Genomic DNA, 27,241 nt, shown 5'->3' on the forward strand with positions numbered 1-27,241 from the left:
GCAATTTATAAAGAACACATCTGGAGGCTGGGAAGTCCAAGATCAAGATGCTGGCAGGTTTGGTGTCTAGTGGGGGCCCATTGCTCATAGATGGTGCCATCTATGTGTCCTCATGTGGTAGACGGGCAGAAGCACAAAAGGAGATGATGGTGGAGAGTTCTTCCAGCCATGTTATAAAATTACTAATCCCAGCTGAGGACAGTGGCTCATGCCTGTCATCCCAGCATTTTGGGGATGCCTAGGAGTTGGAGATCATCCTGAACAACACAGCAAGACCCCACATCTTTAAAAAAAATTGCTTTGTGACCCTAACACTCTAGGAGGTCAAGGTGGGTGGATTGCTTGAACTCAGGAGTTTGAGAACAGCCTGAGCAAGAGCAAGACCCTGTCGCTACTAAAGAAAAAAAAAAAAGGAAAAATTACCCAGTTGTTGTGGCAGGTGCCTATACTCCCAGCTACTTGGGAGGCTAAGACAGGAGGGTTGCCTGAACCCAGGAGTTTTGGGGTTGCTGTGAGCTAGGCTGATGCCATACCACTCTAGCCTGGCAACAGACTGTGTCTCAAAAAACAACAACAACAAAGATTGGTAATCCTATTTGCTCAGTCATGAGAGTTGTACTTCATGACTCAATGTCCTCCTAAAGGCTCCTGTAGCACAGCTCGGCTCCTGTAGCACAGTGGATACTGCACTGGCCACATGTACCAAGGCTGGTGGGTTTGAACCCAGCCTGGGCCTGCCAAACAACTGCAACAAAAAAATAGCCAGGCATTGTGGTGGGTGCCTGTAGTCTCAGCTACTTGGGAGGCTATGGCAAGAGAATCACTTAAGCCTTAGAGTTTGAGGTTGCCGTGAGCTGTGACACCACGGCATTCTACTGAGGGCAACATAGTGAGGCTCTGTCTAAAAAAAAAAAAAAAATAGAAAAAGAAAAGAAAGAAATAAAGACTCCATTTCTTATTATAGTGACAATTAAATTTTAGCATATGAATTTAGAGAACCCATTTAAACTATAGCACACAAAGAGAAAGATCCTCAGTCTGGACCCAGAGGACATTTTCAGTTGGAGCACTTGGAGACAATTTGGTACACAGGGAATGTCGAAGAAAATCCTGGTGGTGATGGGTGATGGGTGATGGGTGTGTGTGTGTGTAAGCTGTGACCACAGAAACAAATAATTCCTAAGGTCTTAAAATTTACAGTAAGGGAAAAGAATGATGCTAAATTCCCCAGAGGACTGTCAATGTCAACATGCAGTCTAATTTGCATGTTCATTAATTAAAATTCTTAAGATTGAAAAACAGAGCAAAAGCATAAAATATATCCCAGGACTATTTTCAAAGCGATCATGTTCACCATATTTGTGAACGTGATCTGCTCTCACGTTCACTCCCGCTCTCTGATGAGTCTGGGCGGAAGTGGTTCCTTGACCAGGCACGCCCTTGTCTTGGATATCTTGGGAGACACGTCACTGAGTCTTTACCTGTCAGTGAGGATAATAGAACATACCTCACAGGGTCAATGTGAGGATTAAAAGAGTTAGTACATGTGGAGTTGTAAACAACTTTGAGATCTAGTAAGTGCTTGATTAATGTCCATTATGAGGTTGGTAAGAAAGAAGGAAGAGTTGGAAGAAGCGTTTCTTCTGACCAGATTGTGGTCACCAGTCGTACCCCGACATGTAATCCTGTGAATCATGTGAATTATATTTTGGAAAAAGATCACTCAGGATATTCTCTCTGCCCAGAATGTGCTTCCTCCCAACTCTTCACACCTAATCCTAACCATCTTTCGAGAGTCAGCTCAGACCCACGCCAGAAGTTGCGTTCTCCTTCCTCTAACTCCCCAACTTTGAGTGGCTGTTCTTCCTATGCTCTTCCCCCTTCTGCCTTAGGTATCACTGTGTGTCTCCTCCCACGGGCTATGAGCATCTTGAGGAAAGGACTTGTGCCTTTTTCCTTGTGTTTCTTCTACTTTCCCACTCCTTGCCCATAGTAGATGCACGCTAATTAGTGGTTTAATGAGTAGACACCTACTTCAACCAGCCTTTTCTCAGCCACAATCTCCACTCGGGAGGACTTTCTACTCCCACTTCTCTCCCTGACGAGAAACTCGGGAAAGGGGGCTCATCGTAGTAGCCACCACCTAGTCATCAGACTTCTCTCACCAAATTGCCTGAATCAGGCTCCTCCACGGCTCCCCAGTGGCCCGAAGCCCGCGAGTAGCAAGGTCTCTCTCTGTGCCAGGCATGGGAGACACCAATATTATCTTTTTTTTTTTTTTGAGACAGAGTCTCAAGCTGTTGCCCTGGGTAGAGTGCTGCGGTGTCACAGCTCACAGCAACCTCCAACTCTTGGGCTTAAGTGATTCTCTTGCCTCAGCCTCCTAAGTAGCTGGGACGACAGGCACCTGCCGCAACGCCTGGCTATTTTTTGTTGCGGTTGTTGTTGTTGTAACTGGCCCAGGCTGGGTTCAAACCACCAGACTTGGTGTAAGTGGCCGGCGTCCTACCCACTGAGCTATGGCTGCGGCAGCCAATATCATCATTACTGAGCAGGAAAACCAACAGCCATTTTGATCACAAATGAGTCATACTTATTTGAAAGAATTGCGAGGGGTCTCTGATGGGCTGCCCTGGTGAATTTTCATGACCGTTTTCCTCCTGCGTGGTCAGGGCACACCACATCTTCCGGTGGCCTCTTGCTCCCTGACATGGAATTGGTTGGGAGGTTTGGTGTAGGCCTCCCTAGTCTCAGCATAGAGTGCACTGGCATAGCTGTTAGGCCAGAATGAGGCTGGGCACATTGGGCTTAACTTAGAGACCCTCTCCTAAGCTCCAAGTGCCCCCCTCCAACTGCCACCCCTCTAACTGTCGCTCAGAACCTTGCCTCAACCCCAGCACCTGCCTGTGCTTTGGACGACGGCTGGCTCTGGAGCTGGGAGAGCTTTCTGAGGACCAGGTAAAGCTTCCCTGGGTGATTCAGGCACCAGCCAAAAACTATTTACCTTTGGTTTTTCTTTCTGTTTTTGAGCACTTTGAAAATTTTGCTGCCTCTCCTCCTTCTGATTGCAGGTCACTAGGCAGGAAACTAACTTGGTTATTTGAGCATCTTTTAAATGCTTCTCAGCTTGTTGTGAAAACTGCTTTCCTCGGAGGAGTGCCAAACTTCACCAAAAAGAGACATATTTCTTTTTCTCTTCAAAATGTAAATATCTTTTTTGTTATTATATAAGTAATAAATGCTCATTAGAAATACACAATTCAGGGGGTGGTCACCAACTGGGCGGTGTTAGAGATAATCATATTAACAGTTTGTAGCATTATTCCAGTCTCTAGGACTGCGTATGTAAACCATGAATTCAGCTTTCCTAAGTAGTATTCTCTAAGCTTACTTTTTATTTTTGTTTTAATTTTATATTAATATGAGAGTGCAGATGATTAGGTTACATTGTTAGGTAGAGTCCTAAGCTTTTTAAATTCAAAAGTGTGTAATAGTGAACTTTCCACATTAATCCATTATATTTGTTTTTTTTCCTATGCCAAATTCACTGTTCCCCTGCTGATGGATATTTAGACTGTTTTAAATTTTTGCAGTTACAAGGAATGAGGCAATGAACTTCTTTATACATGTATTTTTCCTATTTGTCTAAGTATGTTTATGGGAAAAATTTCTGAAATGTGGCCGGGCAAAGTGGCTCACACCTATAATCCCAGCACTCTGAGAAGCACTCTGCTTGAGGCCAGGAGTTCAAACAGCCTGAGAAAGAGTGAGATCCCATCTCTACTAAAAATTAGCCGGGCATTGTGGCAGGTGCCTGCAGTCCCAGCTATTGAGAAGGCTGAGGCAGAGGGGTCGCTTGAGCCCAGGAGTTTGAAATTGCTATGAGCTAGGCTTACTACCACACTCTAGCCTGGGGCAACAGAAAAAGACTATCTCAAAAAGAAATTTTTTTTTTTTTTTTTTTTGCAGTTTTTGACCGGGGCCAGGTTCGAAACCACCACCTCCGGTATGTGGGGCTGGTGCCCTACTCCTTTGAGCCACAGGCGCCGCCAGCAAAAAGAAATTTTTTTTTCTTTTTCTTTTTATTTTTTTTTTTTTTTTTTGAATGGTGATAACTTTTAATAGTTTTATAGTGACAACATACCAATTTTCATATGTGTACATACATTTAAATAGACCATAAATACCCATATGGCAGAATATCTACCTCTTGGCAGAAAAAACATCTTTCCAACTAAACAGCCTTAATACTGAGAAAAACAAATGTGAGGTAAGTTTTCATAAAAAGTGACTATACCCTATATTATTTTTACTGTAAAAATTCAAGTAGTTATAAAATCCTTGTCTCAAAACTCAAAAATGGAACTGTAACACACATCTTCAAATGAAACAATATTTTGATTATAAATAGATAAAATAAATAGTTACTTCTGCTGAAATTCAATCATGCCATTATTTTCATGTATGTCTATATGGGATTTTCATTGTGAATAAGAAATACCTGTCCCTTTTTAAATCAAAGTATATTCTAATTATGAAAATGTTATTTCTTTTAAAAGATCGCTTTTCATAGGATACACACTGATTAGTATTTTAGTTTTTAGGAACATCTTTAGAATGAGTACTGGCCTTTTAACTGCATCAGTTGAAAAGTCAAATTCTATTTTTTTCATTTTCCCTAGTTATCCCAAATCCTCTTTTCTCATGTTCAATGTGCAGGACTTTTAACTGGCACCAAGTAGTCCTCCTATAAAACCCAATTTTTTCAAAGTAATCTTCCAGTTTTCCACTTTCCAATTAACCCCACGGAACACATTTAATGAAAGTCATCTGAACAGAATACAATTTGAATCAGAACAAATTAACTTATTTTACATTATGTAGTGACCTATGCAATCAACATTCAATAACATTCAGTGTTCTCAGAACGAAATTTGTCCTTTTAACAAGACAATATATATAAACTAAATAGTATACAGTGCTCTGAAGTTGGCACTGAAAAGTAAAAAAACAAAAACAAAAAAAACCCGACACTGAACTGTTTCTTTCAGCCTTAATGTTATTTTCAACTCCTTTTATACCAGGCTGGGCAATGACCTTCAGCAAAAATAACAGAATAATTCTCTAACTAAAAAGTGTTGTTTTCAAATAAACAAAGTAGTTCTACAATGTTCTCACAGCCCCAAAAATGACATATGAAAACCCCCCCACAGAAATTCTTCTGAGGTATTCCATCTTCACTTCTCAAGGGCATCCACAGCAAGTGAATGCTCCTTTTCACTCCTCAATTACATGCAATGAGACCTCTCTTCGAATTTATGAAATTTGTACCACTTGCACCTATTGTGGGAAACTTCCCTTTCGAAGGAGTCCCCTTATGCACAAGTTTTTGTTGCAGTCAGGTTCCTGAGCAGAAGAATTTGGTTATCAGATTCAGAAGTTTCTGCCGAAAATTCAGTTTGTCTCCCAGTCTCCTGAGCTGAGCAGCACACTCCTCTTCCAGCTCAGTGCGCGCGGGGCTCGGTTGCGCGTTCTTACGCGCCTTCTTCCCGGCCATCTCCGCAAGTGCCGCCGCGAACGCTGCTGCGGATGCCGGGGTCTCAGTCTCCCAGCCCGAGCACCTCGGGCGTCTGCAGGATGCGAAGTGCGCGCGGGCAGCCGGGCGGGACCGGGTGGCGGTACGGGAAAACCGAGAAGCACGAAGCTACCAAACGCACAGTCGTGCCGGGAACCTCTGAGGTCCCCTTTTTTTTCTTTTTAAATGTAACTGTTGGATCTAAAGTAATACACATTTTGAATTTTGATAGATGATGCTAAATTGCCATCTGCCAAAAGTTAATGCACCCGAGGGGCTATCCCAGGGCTACCTTACCCACTAGTCACAGTAGGCCCAGGGCCCAGGGTCTGTGACGGTTTTAGGAGTCATGAAAGTATTATAATTTTTTTTTTTTTTGAGACAGAGCCTCAAGCTGTCGCCCTGGGTAGAGTGCCATGGCATCATAGCTCACAGCAACCTCCAACTCCTGGGCTCAAGCGATTCTCCTGCCTCCACCTCCAAGTAGCTGGGACTACAGTTGCCTGCCACAACGCCCGGCTATTTTTTGGTTGCAGCCATCATTGTTGTTTGGTGGGCCTGGGCTGGATTTGAACCCTCCAGCTCAGGTGTACGTGGCTGGCACCTTAGTCACTTGAACCGCAGGCACCAAGCCGAAAAGTATTAGAAATTTTTTAAAAATCAGAAGGAATAATAGAATTTAATAATAAATATATAGTATATAATGAATTTAGCCTGGATTATATGCATTTTAATACCAATGCAGTCATAAAATATAATTTTTTTAAAATTCTTTTTATTGTTGCAATTTGGCCAGGGTTGGGTTTGAACTCACCACCCTCAATATATGGGGCTAGCACCCTACTCACTGAGCCACAGGCACTACCCCATAAAATATAATTTTTAATAGTTTTGTGGAAGAGGGCATGAGGGCAAATGTGTACAAGGTCAATGAAAGTCATAATGTAGCCCTGGAGTATCTTCATACCCTTGCAACTCTGAGAATTATCTTTATAATCTTTGCCAGTCTTTTATGCAAAAAATGACATCTCACTATTATTTTTACATGCAATTCCTTGTTTTTTTGTGCAGTGTTGTCTCCTCCTAAATTTACTGACCATTTATTTTTTATTTATTTATTTATTTTTTTTGTAGAGACAGAGTCTCACTTTATGGCCCTGGGTAGAGTGCCGTGGCCTCACACAGCTCACAGCAACCTCCAACTCCTGGGCCTAAGCCATTCTCTTGCCTCAGCCTCCCGAGTAGCTGGGACTACAGGCGCCCGCCACAACGCCCAATTTTTTCATTGCAGTTCAGCCAGGGCCGGGTTCGAACCCGCCACCCTTGGTATATGGGGCTGGCGCCTTACGGACTGAGCCACAGGCGCCGCCCATTTACTGACCATTTAAATTGTCTTTATGAATTGCCTGTGTATGTTTTCTCATCCTTTTACTAGGTTGCCCATCTTTTCCTCCTTAAAGTTCTTTTTATGGTATAGCTAACTACTGGACATATCCTCTTGACAATTTTGCATTTCAGATTTATTGGTATCCTTTGTAATGGCATCTAAAGTGTTCCTATACTCCACATCTGCCAAGCATTTCTTTCACGGTATCATTCTTACAAAGGTTTATGTAAATATTCTTGTATCTTCTTATAGAATATCTGTGGCTATTATCAGTTTTGATAATATTTTTAGTTCATCTGGAATGCATGTTTGTCTAAGATGTGAAGTACCTATTAGACTCTTTGTTTGCCAAGTACATAGTTAATTGTTCTAACACTGTGGGACAAAATTTGCAATTCCACCTTTATCAGATATTAAATTCTCATATAGATGCCATTATTGAATCTCTTCCAGCCTACTGATCCCTTTATCTCTTGCCACAATACTACCACAATTTTAATTATAAGGTTCTGTGACATTTTGATTTCGGCTAAAGTGTACCACCACCCCTTCCCCTATAATCCTTTTCTTTCACTTTTTTTCTTGATTATTCTTATACATTTGCTCTTTCTGATAAACTTTAGAGCTACATTTTCAATTCATTCCATCTGAAGGATTTTCAAAATTCAGAGATTAATCTGAGGGGCATCTTTACCACACTGCACTCGCTTCTCCAAGAGCCTGGGCCCAGGCCTGGGGAACCTGTGGCTTCAAGGCCATTATGTGGCCTTCAGGATCCTTGAGTGAGGCCTTTTGACTGTATCCAAATTTCACAGAACAAATCCTAGTCCTAGCACTCTGGGAGGCCAAAGCAGGTGGATTGCCTGAGCTCAGTGTTCAAGATCAGCCTGAGCAAAGTGAGACCCCATCTCTACTAAAAACAGAAAAACTAGCTGGGCGTTATGGTGGGTGCCTATAGTCCCAGCTACTCTGGAGGCTGAGGCACGATTGAGTATTGCTTAAGCCCAAGAGTTTGATGTTACTGTGAGCTATGATGCGATAGCACTCTACCCAGGGCAACAGAGTGAGACTCTGTCTAAAAAAAGAAAGAAAGAAGGAAGGAAGGAAGGAAGGAAGGGAGGGAGGGAGGAAGGAAGGAAAGAAAGAAAGAAGAAAAGAAAAGAAAAAAAGATTTATTCTGTGCAGTTTGGATTTGGTTGAGGAGCTGCACTTGTGGGTCTAGAGCAGTGGTTCTCAACCTTCCTAATGCCGCGACCCTTTAATACAGTTCCTCGTGTTGTGTTGACATAAAATTATTTTTGTTGCTACTTCATAACTGTAATTTTGCTACTGTTATGAATCGTAAAGTAAATATCTGATATTCAGGTTGGTCTTAGGCGACCCCTGTGAAAGGTTGAGAACCACTGGTCTAGAGTGCTAAATGTGGCCGTGAGGCTGCAGGTTCACCTGTTTCCAGTTGGCCTTCAGCCTGTCCACGCCTTTGCCATCTCGGAAGTCTTCTCCTCAAACTTCTGTGTGGCTGTCGGTGCGACAGGCAGCCAGCAGCAGGGGCTTGCCTGAGTCTTCATGTTCCCCAGGAGATAACAGAGACCTTTCGATTTGCCATGTTGCCAACCAAATCCATTTAGTTGTGGTTTTCTAAGAACTGTGTTGAGCCTGGAAATTGGTGTGGCAAAGCTTGCCACCACCTCTCATCTGATTTCTAGTCTCTTTCCTTCCATTTTGGCTTGCTCTGGGCCATTCTCCTCCTTGTAGCTGTAGTAGTCTTTCTGGGCAGACCCTAGTGGTCCCCTGCTAGAAAACCCGCAGTGATGCCCCATTGCACAAGTTTCCTGCTGTTACAAATTACAGTGGACCTAATGTCTTTAAACAACAGATTTATTATCTTACCCTTCTGAAGTCTAAAACCAGTTTCACTGGGCTAAAATCGAGGTTTCGGCAAGGTTGCATTCTTTTAGGAGGGCCCATTTCCTTGTATTTTCTGCCTGCGTTCCTTGGCTCATGGCTCCTTCTTCCATCTCCAAAGACAGCAACTATGTAAATCAGACATCTGCTTCCACTGTCTTGTTTCCTTCTCTCATTCTGTCCCTCCTGTCTCCCACATGGAAGTATGATTATAAGAACTCCTGTGGTTGATGGGGCCCACCCAGATAATCCAAAATTATCTCTCCGTCTCAAAGGCCACTTAATCACGCAATGTTCCTTTTGCCATGCAAAGTAACATACTGACAGGTTCCCAGAATTAGAATGTGGAATCATGGGGGGACCTTATTCTGCCTTCCATCCCACGACCTTCCGGATAAAGTCCACACTCCTTCACTTGCCTTGCCCATTCCCAGTGAGGTGTCCGCACCACCTCTCTGTCTAATCTCATTCCTCCTTCCCCTGGAACTCCCTGCTTCACCTGTGCAAACTTCTTTCAGTTTCTAGAACCTCTTGTCTTCCTCAAGTCCTGATCCAGGTTGGTTCTTCTGTCTGGGAAAACCTTCCCCCACCTCTTCACTTGACTAACTTCTACACAACTTATACCTATGGCTTAAACCTTGCTTTCTCTGGGAGCTTTTGATAACCTCTTCTATTCCCTACAAATTCCTCCGGACTTTATTAAGGGCTGTGATGTCATCCTCCAAAGTTCCTAGCTTGCTTAGATTGCTTTTCATGGTATTGCTTGTTTGAATAGCCTGTCTCCCACAGTGTAAGCTCTTTAAAAGGCTGAGACAACAAGGGAAGCTCCATGCTTGGAGCTCATTAGCTCCTTATAAACTGATATATTATAAAAAATATTAATTTCACAGGGCTGTGCCTGTAGCTCAGTGAGTGGGGCACTGGCCACATACTCTGAGGCTGGTAGGTTGGAGCCTGGCCTAGGCCTGCTAAACAACAATGACCAACCGCCATTATTTGCAACCAAAAAATAGCCAGGTGTTGTGGCGAGCACCTGTAGTCCCAGCTAGTTGGGAGGCTGAGGCAAGAGAATCGCTTAAGCCCAAGAGCTTGAGGTTGCTGTGAGCTGTGATGCCACAGCACTGTACCGAGGGCGACATAGTGAGACTCTGTCTCATAAAACAAATATATTAATTTCATAATAGAATGTGAATTATTTTACTCTATTTGCCTCATTTTAAAAGTATTTGTCCGTCATTCATTTATTAAGCACCCCCTTGGTAAGTATTGAGACAAGGCAGTTAAAATTAAGAAAAAAATCGTCTGACTATTACGAGGTTGCTAAGCTTGCAGAGTTATGATCTTAAGGACATGAACAACAATTCTCTCCTTCCAGGAAAATGGACTTGGAGGTTAGTGAACCAATAGACTTTAGTTCTGGAGATCATCAATATCTGGTTCGGAAAACAGCAGATCAAAACCCCGATTCTAAATCTGGTCGGCAAGAACCACGGTCCTCAGCTGAACCCCAAAAAACTCAGCATAAGCCACTAACAGAAAGCGCTAATGAGCGGTTGAATACTTTTGTGGTACAAGTTTTTGATGAGCCCAACACAAATAACAGCAATGAAAATTTTCCCTCTGCATTCACTGAGGCAGCAACCCGCAAAGGTAAGCATAAAGACATTTGTTTTTTTATAAGAGAAAAGCAGATGTTCTTTTTTTTTTTTGTAGAGACAGAGTCTCACTTTACCGCCCTTGGGTAGAGTGCCGTGGCCTCACACAGCTCACAGCAACCTCTAACTCTTGGGCTTACGCGATTCTCTTGCCTCAGCCTCCCGAGCAGCTGGGACTACAGGCGCCCACCACAACGCCCGGCTATTATTTTGTTGCAGTTCAGCCGGGGCCGGGTTTGAACCCGCCACCCTCGGTATATGGGGCCGGTGCCCTACCCACTGAGCCACAGGCGCCGCCAGAGCAGATGTTCTTTTAAAATGCTCCCACAGGGCGGGTTGTCAGGAAGATTTAATTTTGTTTTTAGTTTTTCCTAGTCATGCTTTATCATGAAACATTGGTATAGACTGCCCCCAAATTGTCCAGGGCATTCAGAAATTCATAATAAACATATGATAAACAATTTTTGTGCTTTTAAAAAGGGGGATGTGAGTTCAGTGCCTGTGGCTCAGAGGAGTAGGGCACCGGCCCCACATACCAGAGGTGGCAGGTTCAAACACCATCCCAGTCAAAACCCGCAGGAGAAGAAAAATATTAAATAAATACATAAATAAATAGGCTGGCGTGGGGTGGGGTGGTGGTGCATAGCACAGTGGTTAAGGCACCAACCACATCCACCAAGGAGGCTGGCAGATTCGAGCCGGTCTGGCAAGCTAAACAACAATGACAACTGCAACAAAGCAAAAATAGCCCGGTGTCGTGGTGGGCTCCTGTAGTCCCAGGTACTTGGGAGGCTGAGGCCAGAGAATCGTTGACGCCCAGGAGTTGGAGGTTGCTATGAGCTGTGACACCACACCACGGCAATCTACGGAGGGTGACATAGTGAGAGTCTGCCTCACCAAAAAAAAAAAAATCAAATAAATTAAAAAATAAACGGGCGGCGCCTGTGGCTCAGTGAGCAGGGCGCCGGCCCCATATACGGAGGGTGGCGGGTTCAAACCCGGCCCCGGCTGAAGTGCAACCAAAAAATAGCTGGGCGTTGTGGTGGGTGCCTGTAGTCCCAGCTGCTCGGGAGGCTGAGGCAAGAGAATCGCGTAAGCCCAAGAGTTAGAGGTTGCGGTGAGCTGTGTGACGCCACGGCACTCTACCCGAGGGCGGTACAGTGAGACTCTGTCTCTACACACACACACAAAAAAAACAACCCGGCGGCGCCTGTGGCTCAGTGAGCAGGGCGCCGGCCCCATATGCCGAGGGTGGCGGGTTCAAACCCAGCCCCGGCCAAACTGCAACAAAAAAAATAGCTGGGCGTTGTGGCGGGCGCCTGTAGTCCCAGCTGCTCGGGAGGCTGAGGCAAGAGAATCGCGGAAGCCCAAGAGTTAGAGGTTGCTGTGAGCCGTGTGACGCCAGGGCACTCTACCCGAGGGCGGTACAGTGAGACTCTGTCTCTACAAAAAAAAAATAATAATAATAAATAAATAAATAAACAAATAAATATTAAAATCAATCAAATAAAGAAGTAAATAGTCACAAAAAAAAAGGGGGATGTGAACTCATTATTGAATGTAACGTGTTCTTTTTTTTGAGACAGAGTCTCACTCTGTTGCTCTTAGTAGAGTGCTATGGTGTCACAGCTCACAGCAACCTCAAGTTCTTGGGCTTAAGCGATTCTCTTGCCTCAGCCTCCCAAGGCGTCTGCCACAACGCCTGCCTTTTTTTTTTTGGTTGTAGTTGTCATTGTTGTTTGGCAGGCCCGGGCTGGGTTCGAACCCACCAGCTCTGGTGTATGTGGCTGGCGCCCTCGCTGCTGAGCTACAGGTGCTGAGCCGTGTAAAAAGTTCTTACCTACCATAATAGTGGCTTAAGTTTAAAAAATTAATAATTCTGGCAGGGCGCAGTGGCTAACGCCCGTAATCTTGACACTCTGGGACAATGAGGCCGGTGGACTGTTGAGCTCAGGAGTTTGAGAACAACCTGAACGAGAGAGAGACCCAAAGTCTACTAAAAATAGAAAAACTAGCCAAACGTGTGGCAGGTGTCTATAGTTCCACCTACTGAGGGCTGAGTGAAAAAGTCAAGCAGGCGTCCTCAAACTGCGGCCAGCGGGCCACATGAAGCCGTGTGAATTGTATTTGTTCCCGTTTTGTTTTTTACTTCAAAATAAGATATGTGCAGTGTGCATAGGAATTTGTTCATAGTTTTTTTTTTAAACTATAGTCCGGCCCGCCAACGGTCTGAGGGACAGTGAATTGGCCCCCTGTTTAAAAAGTTTGAGCATGCCTGGTTAAGAGGATGGGAGAGGGAGGGGCAGAGAGGGGGGAGGATGGGTGGAGGGAGGGTAATGGGAGGGACCACACCTACAGTGTACAAGGGTACATGTGAAATTAACTAAGTGTACAATATAAATGTCTTAATACAACAACTAAGAAAATGCGGTGAAGGCTATGTTAACCAGTTTGATGAAAATATTTCAAATTGTATATAAAACCAGCACATTGTACCCCACGATTGCATTCATGTACACAGCTATGATTTAATAATAAAAAAAAAAGTCAAGATGATCACTTGAGCCCAGGAGTTTGAGTTTGCTGTGAGCTATGATGCCATAGCACTCTACCTGGGGCAACAGACTGAGACTCTGTCACTATATATGTGACACATAAATATATATATTAATTCTAATTCAATATCCTAGGTATTAATCCTGTGTAAGTTGGGAAATACAGTCAGCAGTAAGTAATAGAAATCTAGAAAACTGTGGCTTAAATAAATGAGAAGTGTTTTGGTTTTTTTTCTCATGAAAGATGAAGCTTGAGGGTAGGTAGCTCAAGGCTAGTCCTGTAGGTCCTGGGTGTCCACTTTGTCATCCTTAGGCCTTTTTAGGGACTAGACAACTTGCAGGTGGCCTATGAGCTTTGAATCCCCTTGCTGTGGCCCTCACGTTCCATCCTGTGACTGGAAAGATGCTTTTGCCTTTGAGATAAGAAAGGAAAAGGCAAAGAAGCTCCAAAGGAGGGCTGCAGCGCCTACAACTCCAATGGGGTGCCATTCATGGACAGGTGTCCTGAGAGCCAGATCAGACTTCTTTTCAGAGGCATTCCCAGGAACCACACCCAAGAGTTTTCAATGACATATCACTGACCCTACTGGTATCACATGACCACCTCTATTTGTAGTTTTTCGGTTGGGCCCATTGCCACCTTTGTAAGATCTAGGTCAGATAGTGAGGAAGTCAGGGAGAATTGATAGTTACTTAAATAGCAGTTGGCTGGCTCTGCCACAGATACCAAGCCTCCATGCGGTGTTATGCAAGAGGAAAGTTATTGCATTTCGTTCTTACGATCACTCTGTAAATGAAGTTGTCATATTGCCATTTTTGCAGATGAGGAAATGAGAAGGTACTATTGAAAAATATGTAAAGCCTCCTCACCAATGTTAGAGTTGGTTATTTGTATCTGCTTCTCCTGGAGGGCAAAGGCTGGGCTGTTCCCCTTTTTAGAAATTACCTAATAAGGCCGAGCGAGGTAGTTATAATCCTAGCACTCTGGGAGGCCGATGTGGGTGGATCACCTGAGCTCAGGAGTTTAAGACCAGCCTGAGAAAGAGTGAGACCCTATCTCTATCAAAACTAGAAAAGGTAGCCAGCCATTTTGGCCGGCACCTTTAGTCCCAGCTACTCAGGAAGCTGAGGCAAGAGGATTGCTTGAGCTCAAGAGTTTGAGGTTGCTGTGAGTTTATAAGGCCATGGCATTCTACCATGACTGGTAGTATGACTGAGTGAGGCTCTGTCCCCACCCCCAAACTAATTAATTAAAAAAAATAAGTAAAAATAAAAATTACATAGTATATAAGAAAATGAAAGTACTGTGGGGAAAAAAGAAAAATTGTAGCAAGATAATGGATTAAGAATTATGGGTGAGGGCGGTGCCTGTGGCTCAAGGAGTAGGGCGCTGGTCCCATATGCTGGAGGTGGCGGGTTCAAACCCAGCCCTGGCCAAAAACCAAAAAAAAAAAAAAAAGAATTATGGGTGAGCCAGCCATGGTGGAACACACCAGTAATCCCAGCTACTTGGGAGGCTGAGACAGGAGGATGGCTTGAGTCCAGGAGTTGTGGGCTGTAGTGCGCTATGCCAATCGGGTGTCTGCACTAAGTTAGGCATCAACATGGGGACCTCTGGGGGGCAGGGGCCATCAGGTTGCCTAAAGGAGGGGTGAACCCACCCAGGTTGGAAATGGAGCAGGTCAAAAAACTCCTGTGCTGATCAGTAATGGGATTGCACCTGTAAATAGCCACTGCACTCCAGCCTGGGCAACATAGCAAGACCCCATCTCTTAAAAAGAAAAAAAAAAGAATTATGGGTGTTACAATTTCTAAAAGCAACTTTATGGAGATATAATTTACAAAGTATAAAATTTTAAGTGTACAGTTCAGTGGGTTTTAGTATATTTCCGGAGTCATTAAGCCATCACCACAATCAACATAGAACACTTTTATCACTTCAAAAAGAAATCCATCCCCGGGCAGCACCTGTGGCTCAGTGGGTAAGGCGCCGGCCCCATATACTGAGGGTGGCGGGTTCAAACCCGGCCTCGGCTGAACTGCAACCAAAAAATGGCCGGGCGTTGTGGCGGGCGCCTGTAGTCCCAGCTACTCGGGAGGCTGAGGCAAGAGAATCGCTTAAGCCCAGGAGTTGGAGGTTGCTGTGAGCTGTGTGATGCCACAGCACTCTACCGAGGGCCATAAAGTGAGACTCTGTCTCTACAAAAAAAAAAAAAAAAAGAAATCCATCCCCATTAGCAGTTACTCCCACTTGCCCTTCCCTCTCCCTACCAACTGCTAATCTACATTCAGAAGACTCTATGTCTGTGTCTCTTCTGAACATTTCCTATTAATGGAATCATGCAACATGGGGTCTTTTGTGAATTTTTTCCTTCACTTAGCATAAGGTTGTCAAGATTCACCTGTGTGGTAGTGTGTCCGTACTTCATTCCTTTTTATGTCCATATAATATGTTTATCCAGTCATCAGTTGATAGACATCTGAATTGTTCACATTTTTAGGTTATGAATAATGCTGCGATCAACATTCATATTCAAAGTTTTGTGTAGTCATGTATTTACATTTCCCCTGACACCTAGGACTTGCTGTATGTGATAACTCTATGTATCACCCTTTGAGGAACTGCCAAACTTTTTCAAAGTAGCTGCACCCTTTTACATGCAACCAGCAATGTCTGAGGGTTCCTGTTTCTCCACCTTGTTGTCAACACTTACTATTGTCTGTCTTTTGGATTATAGTCATTCTAATATGGGTGAAGTGGCATCTCATTGTAGTTTTGATTTGCATTTCTTTTTTCATTTTGAGTCAGAGTCTCACGTGTCATGGCCTTAGCCTAGCTCACAGCAACCTCAAGAGATCCTCCTGCCTCAGCCCCCTGAGTAGCTGGGACTTAGATGCCCACCACATCCGGCTAATCTTTCTATTTTGTAGTAGACACAGGGCTTTGCTTTGGTCAGGCAGGTCTTGAGCACCTGACCTCAAGCACTCCTCTTGACTCAGCCTCTGAGGGTGCTAGAATTACAGGCATGAGCCACCATACCTGCTCTTTGATTTGTATTTCCATGATGATTAATGGTGTTGAACAGCTTTTCACATGCTTATTGGCCATTCATATGTCTTTTTTGGAGGAATTATGTGCTCAAATCCCAAATTATGTGCTCAAACCCTTTTGGCCACTTTTTAAAAACACAATCCATTTTATTTTCTCTCATGATTCTGTGAGTTCCCTGGTTTAGTCAGGCAATCCTATACTTGTCTTCATTGGGCGCCCCCATCAGTTATAATCAGATGGTGGCTGAGGCTGCTATGTAGCCATCCTGATTCCACGACATGCTGGCAATTGTTGATTTTGACTGTCTTCTTGTAGATTGAGCTTTTCCACTACACAGCAGCTGGTTCCCAAGAACTGTGCCAGGTGGACAAGTCCCGACGTATAAGCAATTTATCAAGCATCTGCTTGCATCACACTTACAAATGTTCTGTTGGCCAAAGCAGGTCATGTGACCAAGCCCAGGGTCAATGTTAGAGGGCACTATATAATCTTTGCTCATTTTTTTTTTTTTTTGAGACAGAGTCTCACTATGTCACCCTCAGTAGAGTACTGTGACATCACAGCTCACAGCAACCTCAAACTCTTGGGCTTAAGGGATTCTTTTACCTTAGCCTCCCAAGTAGCTGGGACTACAGGCACCCACCACAATACCTGGTCATTTTGTTGTTGTTGTTGCAGTTGTCATTGTTGTTTAGCTGGTCCTGGCTGCGTTCAAACCCGCCAGCCTTGGTGTATGTGGCTGACACCATAATCACTGTGCTACGGGTGCCTAGCCAGCTTTGCTCATTTTTAAATGTGTTATCTGTCTTTTTGTAGTTGAGTTGCAAGAGTTCTTTATATATTCTGAATACTAGTCCCTTATTGGAAGTCCCTTATTGAGAACCCTTTGTAGGTTTTCTTTCACATTATTGGTTGTGTCATTTGAAGCACAAAGTCTTTACTTTTGATGAAATCCAATTTACCTGTTTTTAGTTTTGTTGTTTGTGCTTTGGTGTCATATCTGAGAAATCAGTGCCTAATTGATGCTTATGAAAACTTACATCTATTCTTTCTTCTGACAGTTTTATATTATGTATTTATGACCATGATCCATTTTTCATTAATTTTTATGTACAGCATTATGAAGGGATCCAAATTTATCCTTTTTTATGTGGATATCCAGTTAGTCCAGTACCATTTGTTGAAAAATTGTTATTTCCTTGGGAAATTGTTCTGGTACACTGGTTAATAATCAGTTGACCATAAACAGAAGGGTTTACTTCTGTACTCTCAACTCTATCCCATTGATCTCTCTATGTGTCTATTCCTACAAGGCTAAGTCTCACTTAATATTTATTCTTTTATGGTCCCTGCTAAATAGTAGATGCCAAATTCATGTTAGCTAAATGAATAGTTTGGCGTAGGCAACATATCTTTGGGAATATGTGTTCTGATATTTTGATTGAGATAGATCAGTCCCATTGCTATGTTGTCATACTTCCCCCACACAGAAATTGCCCAACAAAATGATGGAGTTGGGTGGCACCTATGGCTCAAAGGAGGAGGGCGCTGGCCCCATATGCTGGAGGTGGAGGGTTCAAAACCAGCCCCGGCCAAAAACTGCAAAAAAAAAAAAAAGATGGAGTTGATGATCCCATAAGTTAACTGAAGCAGCATGATTTCATTTTTTCCCTTTTAAATTGGAAGAAAGCCACAACAAAAGTAAATTGCCATTACCAGTGACATATTCAGAGGGCCCCAGGAAAGCCAGGGAAAGCAGTAGGAAATAAGCAAAAAGATACGCCACTGGCTTGGCACCTATAGCTCAGTCGGCAGGGTGCCAGCCACATACACCAGAGCTGGCGGGTTCAAACCCAGCCCGGGCCCGCCAAACAATGACAACTATAACCAACAAATAGCTGGCGTTGTGGCGGGTGCCCGCGGTCCCAGCTACTTGGGAGACTGAGGCAAGAGAATCGCTTAAGCCCAAGAGTTTGAGGTTCCTGTGAGCTGTGACGGCACAGCACTCTACAGAGGGCAACATAGTGAGACTCTGTCTCAAAAAAAAAAAAAAAAAAAGGAAAGAAAGAAAAGAAATGCCACTGTACTGTGCACTGTGCTTTGTCCTGTTTTTCACTCGGAACTCTTTAGTCTTACTAATAAATCACCACGTTGTCTGCGTTGTCTGGTTTCTGCATCAGTAAGTTGAAGACAGGAGAGTTACTAAGACAGGTGGGGAGAGAATCTCTACCAACTCTCTGCAGCCTAAGTCTGTCTTGAGAGAGGTGAACTCTCTACCTGCAATCTTGAGGCGTTGCTGTTGCACATTCCATGAAGGGGTGTAGTGTAGCTGGATCCCTAGTGATGTGCCTGGATATCTTAAGACTTTCAGATCATTTTTCATCCTAAGGAGGATGGGGTGTGCATAATAAGAAGCTAAATCAGGCCAGGCAGGGTGGCTCACACCTGTAATCCTAGCATTCTGGGAGACCAAGGTGGGTGGCTGAGCTCCCGGAGTTTGAGACCAGCCTGAGCAAGAGTGAGACCTGTCTCTGAAAATAGCCTGTTGTTGAGATGGGTCCCTGTAGACCCAGCTTCTCAGGAGGCTGAGAGGCAAGAGGATTGCTTCAGCCCCAGGGGTTTGAGGTTGCTGTGAACTATAATGCCACAGCACTCCACTGAGGGCTACAGAATGAGACCCTGTCTCAAAAAAAAAAAAAGTTAAATCTTTGATTTGTCTTGAAAATGTTGAAGCTGCAATGGACAAACCCTCAGATCTCTACTAAAACATCTCTGATGATCCTGAGTGTTCTCTAAGAGCTCTGCAGAGCTGTATTTCTGATATTTCATTTGATGACTGTACTCTAGCACTGCTTTTCCCATCCTCAAAAACTCAGAGAAAAAATTCCTTCCACTGCATTTCAATAATAGGTAATTACATTTGTATTTTTACTTTCACATACTGTGTCATGAAAATAATGTTTGTGTTTTCTCAGCTTTCATTACAAAAGTGTTCTTCATCCTGTCAGTTCAGTTGTTGGTCACTGTAGCAATTATGAGCGTGTTTATTTTCTGGTAAGTCTTTATTATTAACATCAAATTAAACATTAAGTTGTTAATGTTAATTGTTATTGAATCAGCTTGATTTAATTTTGATCATTTAAAAATAATGCGTCTCTTTTTTCCTAGTCATTCATAGGAGATAATATTTCTATAGATTTGTTTTTCTGAGGCATTTCTTAGATCAAAGTGGTGGTAGATTACCAGAATTTAACTTCTGAAGCCAAGAACTTTTTCTTGCTTGTATTTAGGGTATGATTTTCTTTTCTTTTTTATTGAAGAAAAGGCATACAAATGTATTTAACGTACATACAGGGGAGAGAATCACTGAGTGATTACTACACTATTTTTTTAAAATTTCCCACGTGGCACCTGTGGCTCAGTGGGTAGGGCGCCGGCCTCATATACCCAGTGTGGCTGGTTCGAACCCAGCCCCGGCCAAACTGCAACAACAACTAAATAAATAAATAAATAAATTTCCCCGAGCTATTTCCACAGATAAAACTGGATAAAACCAGCTGGGCATGGTGGCTCATGCCTGTAATCCTACCGCTTTGGGAGGCAGAGGCTGGTGGATTGCCTGAGCTCACAGTTTTAAGACCTGAGTCTGAGCCAGAGCAACACCTCGCCACTAAAAACAAACAAACAAACAAACAAAATAGCCAGGCATTGTCTTGGGCACCTGTGGTCCCAGCTATTTGGGAGGCTGAGGCAAGAGAATTGCTTGAGCCCAAGAGTTTGAGGTTGCTATGAGCTATGACACCACCGCACTCTACCAAAGGTGACAAAGTGAGACTCTGTCTCAAAAAAAAAAAAAAAAACGGATAAAGGGGAAAGGGTTGGGTTATAGAGATGCTGGAACACTGTTAAATTCAAGAATTGTTTCAGGAACCGTGATTCACCACTGCTTATATCCATCCCATGAAAATCTACATTTATGAAACAAATATATGAGAAATTAACTTCTTTGGCTTCTAGCACATATCAATCCCAGTATTTTTAAAAATGAAAACCTTGCTGGGTATGGTGACTCACCCCTGTAATCCTTCACTCTGGGAGGCTAGATGAGTGAATCCCTTGAGCTCAAGAGTTGGAGACCAGCCTAAGCAAGAGTGAGACCCTGTCTCTAAAAGTAGCTGGGCATTGTAGTGGGCGCCTGTGGTCCCAGCTACTTGGGAGGCTAAGGCAAGAGAATCACTTGAGCCCCAGAGTTTGAGGTTGCTATAAGCTGTGAAGCCATACCACTGTACACAGGGTGGCAAAGTGAGTCTCTGTGTCTCAAAAATACATACATACATATATAAAATAAATGAAAATAAAAACCTTCACCAGGACATTTGCATTGACCCAGATATGACTTAGAATTTCTTATGAATATATTTATTTTAAGAAAAACAGTATTTAGGGGCAGCGCCCGTAGCTCAGAGGGTAGGGCGCAGGCCACATACACCCATGCTGGTGAGTTCAAACCCGGCCTGGGCCAGATAAAAGCAACAATGACAACCACTACCACCAACAACAAAAATAACCAGGCATTGTGGCAGGCCCCTGTAGTCCCAGCTACTTGGGAGGCTGAGGCAAGAGAATCGCTTAAGCCCAAGAGTTGGAGGTTGCTGTGAGCTGTTATACCACAGCACTCTACCCAGGGTGACAGCTTGAGACTCTGTCTCAAAAAGAAAAGAAAAGGAAAGAAAAACAATGTTTCACTATTTCATTCCTCATGTGTCATGAATTACATACATTTCTCCCTTTATTCTCATGATGTTGCTTTATTTCTACTTAAATATCACATTAGTTAGCAAAATACACTATTTGCTATGTAAATTTATAGTAATTTTTTTTTTAACAGGAAAGATTTAAGAGTGTGGGTACACAAAACCTCCTGGATTTTAATTCTAATTCTGTAAGTATTACCGGGTTTAATAAAACATGGTTTTTCTACTGGTTATTTAATGCCTGAAATTCTTTTACTATTAAAAATGAGGTGAAAGAGGGTGGGTGCAGTAGCTCACACCTGTAATCCTAGCACTCTAGGAGGTCAGGAGTTCAAGACCAGCCCAAGCAAAAGTGAGATCCTGTCCCTAATAAAAATAGAAGAAAAAAAAAACCACTAGCTGGGTGTGGTGGTGCACACCTGTGGTCCCAGCTACTTGGGAGGCTGAGGAAGTGATCCAAATTTGAGAATTTGAGGTTGCTGTGAGCTATGATGATACCCCAGCTCTCTACCCAGGGTGACAGAGTGAGACACTGCCTCAAAAAAACAAGAAAAGGAAAAGAAAAACATTTTAAAAAATGAGTTAAGAGACCAGGCTCAGGGGCTCACAACTATAATCTTAGCACTCTGGATGAGGCAGGAGAATTACTTGAGCTCAGGAGTTTGAGACCAGCCTGAGCAAGAGCAAGGCCTTGTTTAAACTAAAAATAGGAAAACTAGCCAAGCATTGTGGCAGGCACCTATAGTCCCAGCTACTCAGGAGGCTGAATCCAGGGGATCACTTGAGCCTGAGTTTGAGGTTGCAGTCAGCTACAATGATGACATTGCACTCCACCCAGGGCAACAGAGACAAAGTTATAACATTCCTGAAATGTAAGATTATAGGGATGGAAGACAACCAAATTAACTGTTGCCAGGACGTAGGGTTGAGTGTATGTGTGGTGGTGTTACTATTGTCAACCTAATGGCAGAGAGAGAGGCTCTCCTAAAGAACAGTGCATTGGGGAGCGGCAGAAGGATTGCAGTTGGGATACATGAGCCACGGAGGACCACAGGTGTCTGCAGAGCGGAGGAGGTAAGGAGAAACCTTTTAAAGACAAAGAGGAGAGGTTCAGGTAGGCTATTTAATTTATTTATTTCATTTCATTTTATTTTTTTGTAGAGGCAGAGTCTCACTTTATCGCCCTCGGTAGAGTGCCGTGGCGTCACACGGCTCACAGCAACCTCCAACTCCTGGGCTTAGGCGATTCTCTTGCCTCAGCCTCCGAGTAGCTGGGACTACAGGCGCCCACCACAACGCCCGGCTGTTTTTTTGTTGCAGTTTGGCCGGGGCTGGGCTTGAACCCATCACCCTTGGTATATGGGGCCGGCACCCTACCCACTGAGCCACAGGCGCCACCGGCGCCACCCTATTTTATTTATTTATTTTTTTTTTTTTGAGACAGAGTCTCTCACTACGTTGCCCTCCGTAGAGTGCTGTGGTATCACAGCTCACAGCAACCTCCAACTCTTGGGCTTAAGTGATTCTCTTGCCTCAGCCTCCCAAGTAGCTGGGATCATAGGCGCCCACCACAACGCCCGGCTATTTTTTGGTTGTAGTTGTCATTGTTGTTTTGGTGGGCCCGGGCTGGATTCCAATCCGCCAGCTCCGGTGTGTGGCCAGCTCCTTGAGCTACAGGTGCCGAGCCAGGTAAGCTATTTTAAAGCAGAAATCACAGGTCACCAAGGCTTGTGGCAGGAGCTGGTGGAGACAGCCCTCATGAAGCAAGTGTTTTTGTGAGAGCAGCTTAATGGGAATGCTATGTCAGTGAGGAATTTCTCATGATACATCCCGTTACAGACACGTGCAGGATGTGCAGGCCAAGTCAGCATGTCTTGTGGGTTTTGAGTGGTCCTTGTAAGTGTTCTTACCTTGGACATATCTGAGACACAGCAGTGTGAGGTCTCGTCCTTCATGACCTTCTGGCTCCACTTTGGGTCAGACCTAAGTGGCTCCTTCCTGGCATCGGCAATTTCTACTCCAGAAAGGGGTAGGGTAGCACAAGGGAGGGTCTTTTTTGATGTTTTCTTGATCGAATAATTCTGAATCTTGATTGCAGTGGTGATTACATGTATCTACACGTAGATTTCCATCACGGTTCTACAGCACAGAGTAATACATACATACTGTCCCAAGGTCAAGTTACTGGTCTGGGTGTTGTACTATAAATTCATAAGATGTAACCATTGGGGGTTACTAAGTGAAGGTTTCACAGGACCTCTCTGTCCCTTTACAACTTCCTATAAATCTGTAATTATTTCAAAATAAAATTTTTTTTTTTTTTTGTAGAGACAGAGTCTCACTTTATGGCCCTCGGTAGAGTGCCGTGGCATCACACAGCTCACAGCAACCTCCAACTCCTGGGCTTAAGCGATTCTCTTGCCTCAGCCTCCCGAGCAGCTGGGACTACAGGCGCCCCCCACAACGCCCGGCTATTTTTTGGTTGCAGTTTGGCCGGGGCTGGGTCTGAACCCGCCACCCTCGGTATATGGGACCGGCGCCCTACCGACTGAGCCACAGGCGCCGCCCCTCAAAATAAAAAATTTTAAATGCCCCATAGATTATCTGTGGATGGCAGTGAGTAAAGTTAATTTTAAAAGCTAAAAAAGAGGTAAAACTAATAATTAAAATTTTTGTTTACTTTATAATACTTAATATGAGTTAACATAATGATATATATATCTGTATCTATACTGACTTATCTTAGTATAATATAGCATGTGGTATAGTCACCGGAAGCAAATAACACGTGTTTTTAAATTATTCTCCAGCGTAGCATATATTGTGGTAACTATTGTACTTGCTTGCTGTGGGCAACTCCGCCGCCAGGTGCCTGCAAATTACATTCTCCTGGGATTGTTTGTAAGTAACCCTTGTTAGCACCTGTTCTAGGTCACCTCTGAAACATATTTCTTGCATATTATTAAATTTATTCCTTTAATTGTGGACACTCTTCCTGTGGTAATACAAGCAGAAATTATTTGTGAAACATTTTCTTGGTGGAATTCTGGTTATAATGATGTAAAAAAACTTACAAGACAGCATCACACCCTTTTAGTAAGTTAAAGAATTTGGGGATCCTGGGCTATTGCTTTGTGCAAACAGGAAGGCCACGTGGAGGGAACCCACACGGAGTCTGGGCTACCTTTCAGGAACAGTTAACCTGACAGTTTTTGGATTTCTATCAGTCTAACAAACACATTTTATTACAAAAGTGGAGTCCATATCTAGTTCCCAAACTTGCATGTAAGCAATGAACATTTTTTTAATTTTATTTCTATTTCAAGTCCCATGGGGAGCAGAAACCATCTTGAGCTCAGCTCTCCCTTATTTCCATGACTCATGTCTCAGTGCTTTTCCAGCACCAGAGAGTTGGAGGCTGGGAGGCTTCTGGTCCTCGGCTGTCCTCACGGTCCTGGTTTCGGGTTCCTGGTCCCCCAGGGCCTCATTGTGATGGCATCCACCCATGAGGCCTCACCACTTCTGCCCGTTGTCTGCTGTCCCATCGGAGTCACAGAAGACTGTGTGACTCCTTTTCTTATGGCACATTCTTTTCTGCATTGCCCGTAGGGACTCTAGGATCTTGCCAGCTCTCAGCAAAAGCTCCCAAACTTTCTAATCCTGCAGGGAATCTGAATTTCTATCATTTTACCCCGTTCCCCAGGGCTTAGCTCCCCAGAAGGTTGCAGGTCTTTTCCTCATGCAGGGACTCACCTGCGTCTCAGAGTCATTCTCTCACCCTTGACTCTTTCTCTCTCACTTAACAGTCGGGCCACCCCTCTCTCCTCACAGAGGCCCTGGTCTCCCTGAAGCTGATAGTAACTCCTAGGGTGTTTTGCTCCTCCTGAGAAATCCCGCAACTGTCCCAGCATGATTTGGGATAGCGTCAGCTAGTGACTCTTTTGAGAGAGTTTGTTTTTCTTCCCAAAATGCTTCACATGAGCATCTTTGCATGTAAAGATTTACTTACCAATTGGCTCTAAATCAGATTTGAGACAGCTAATAAAAATATCCACAATATAAGAAAATAAGATAAACTTAATGGGGAAATCTGGTAGAAGGAAAAATAGGGTAGGTAAATATAGTGGTTAGTACAGTGTGCAAAAAGCATAAGTGTCCTGTACACCTGAAAACCCAGGATTTGGATCCTGGTGCTCTCCCAGCAAGCAAGAGCGCGTGACCAGCGGTGAGGTTCTCTGCGCCCAGTCCAGGCAGGTCCCTGGCGTTTTCCGTCCTGAGGCTGGAGAAGACTGGATGTCTGCGGTCCAGATTTGGACGTTTTCTCTCCTACCAGTCCCTGTGCTGAGAGAGTGCAGACCCCGCCAGACAGAGGGACACGGGGATCCTGAAGCAGAGGCTGTGGTGGCAGCTCCAGAGGGAGTGCCTTCTTCCCAGGAGGGTTTGAATTTCTTCTTTTAAAATTTAAAGTGGCTTTAATGTTTATTACAAGAAGAGATAAATTATTGGTTTCCAAGGGAGCTTCATCTTTGAGGTTTTGCTGTTTATCTCAAAGCAAGTAAAAGCTTAAGAGAAGATAAATTATAGAGGGGCATAGAATTAGTTATATTTTCTAAATTTAAGGCCGTGTCTAACAGTTCAGAAATATATGGGAACAGGTATTTTAGAAAATGAGAGAAAAAAGGAAAACACTCATATGCACTGAAGAGAGGTTTTGTCCCATAGCATTTTGCCCCAGAGCCTGTTCTGAGTTTTGAAGTTATCACACAGGTTTGACGTATAAGCCACCTCCTGCTCACTGTCCCCCTCCTCCGAAAACCACAGCAGGTTTCCAGCCTGGAACGGCCCCTACCTCCGCTTCACCTTAGTCTCTTCCACTTACAGACCCACAACACTCATGGCACAGTCACACGTGCCGCACACACACCACACACGACACTCATGCCACAGTCACACGTGCCGCACACCCTTACACACACCACACACACAACATTCATGCCACAGTCACACGTGCCGCACACACACCACACACGACACTCATGCCACAGTCACATGTGCCGCACACACACCACACACAACACTCATGCCACAGTCACACGTGCCGCTCACACACCACACACGACACTCATGCCACAGTCACACATGCCGCACACACACCACACACGACACTCATGCCACAGTCACACATGCCGCACACACACCACACACACCACTCATGCCACAGTCACACGTGCCGCTCACACACCACACACACCACTCATGCCACAGTCACACATGCCGCACACACACCACACACGACACTCATGCCACAGTCGCACGTGCCGCACACACTTACACACAACACACACACAACACTCATGCCACAGTCACAAGTGCCGCACACACTTACACCACCCACGACATTCATGCCACTGTCACACGTGCCACACACACTTACACCACCCACGACATTCATGCCACAGTTGCACGTGCCGCACACACTTACACACACCACACACACAACACTCATGCCACAGTCACACGTGCCGCACACACTTACACCACACACGACACTCATGCCACAGTCACACGTGCCACACACACTTACACACACCACATACACCACTCATGCCACAGTCACACGTGCCACACACACTTACGCACACCACACACACAACACTCATGCCACAGTCACACGTGCCACACACACTTACACCACACACGACACTCATGCCACAGTCACAAGTGCCGCACACACTTACACACACCACACACAACACTCATGCCACAGTCACAAGTGCCGCACACACTTATACCACACACGACACTCATGCCACAGTCACACGTGCCGCACACACTTACACCACACACGACACTCATGCCACAGTCACACGTGCCGCACACACTTACACACACCACACACACACTCATGCCACAGTCACACGTGAGCACACACACCACACACGACACTCATGCCACAGTCACACGTGCCGCACACACTTACGCACACCACACACGACACTCATGCCATAGTCACACGTGCTGCACACACTTACACACACCACACCCACAACACTCATGCCACAGTCCCACGTGCTGCACACACTTACACCACACACGACACTCATGCCACAGTCACATGTGCCGCACACACTTACACCACACACGACACTCATGCCACAGTCAAACGTGCTGCACACACTTACACACACCACACACACAACACTCATGCCATAGTCACACGTGCCACACACACTTACACCACACATGACACTCATGCCACAGTCACACTTGCCGCACACACTTACACCACACACGACACTCATGCCACAGTCACATGTGCCGCACACACTTACACCACACATGACAATCATGCCACAGT

At 44.4% G+C, this 27,241-nt stretch overlaps 2 protein-coding genes across 2 annotated transcripts in view; one reads left to right on the forward strand and one right to left on the reverse strand.

Moving 5' to 3' along the window:
* Positions 1–5,294: 5,294 nt before the first annotated feature.
* LOC128560343 (phorbol-12-myristate-13-acetate-induced protein 1-like) lies at positions 5,295–5,718 on the reverse strand. Its single transcript, XM_053553946.1, has one exon. The coding sequence runs from the start codon at positions 5,555–5,557 to the stop codon at positions 5,399–5,401; it is 159 nt and encodes a 52-aa protein (XP_053409921.1). The 5' UTR covers positions 5,558–5,718; the 3' UTR covers positions 5,295–5,398.
* Positions 5,590–27,241, forward strand: part of LOC128598322 (protein lifeguard 1-like) — a 32,459-nt gene continuing 10,807 nt past the window's right edge. The window contains exons 1-4 of the mRNA XM_053608696.1: positions 5,590–5,678; positions 10,243–10,517; positions 19,105–19,183; positions 23,694–23,784. Coding sequence (XP_053464671.1) covers positions 5,590–5,678; positions 10,243–10,517; positions 19,105–19,183; positions 23,694–23,784 — 534 coding nt within the window. The remainder of the gene's footprint in view (positions 5,679–10,242; positions 10,518–19,104; positions 19,184–23,693; positions 23,785–27,241) is intronic.

Source organism: Nycticebus coucang, chromosome 11 (assembly GCF_027406575.1).
Source record: "Nycticebus coucang isolate mNycCou1 chromosome 11, mNycCou1.pri, whole genome shotgun sequence".
Lineage (NCBI taxonomy): Eukaryota > Metazoa > Chordata > Mammalia > Primates > Lorisidae > Nycticebus > Nycticebus coucang.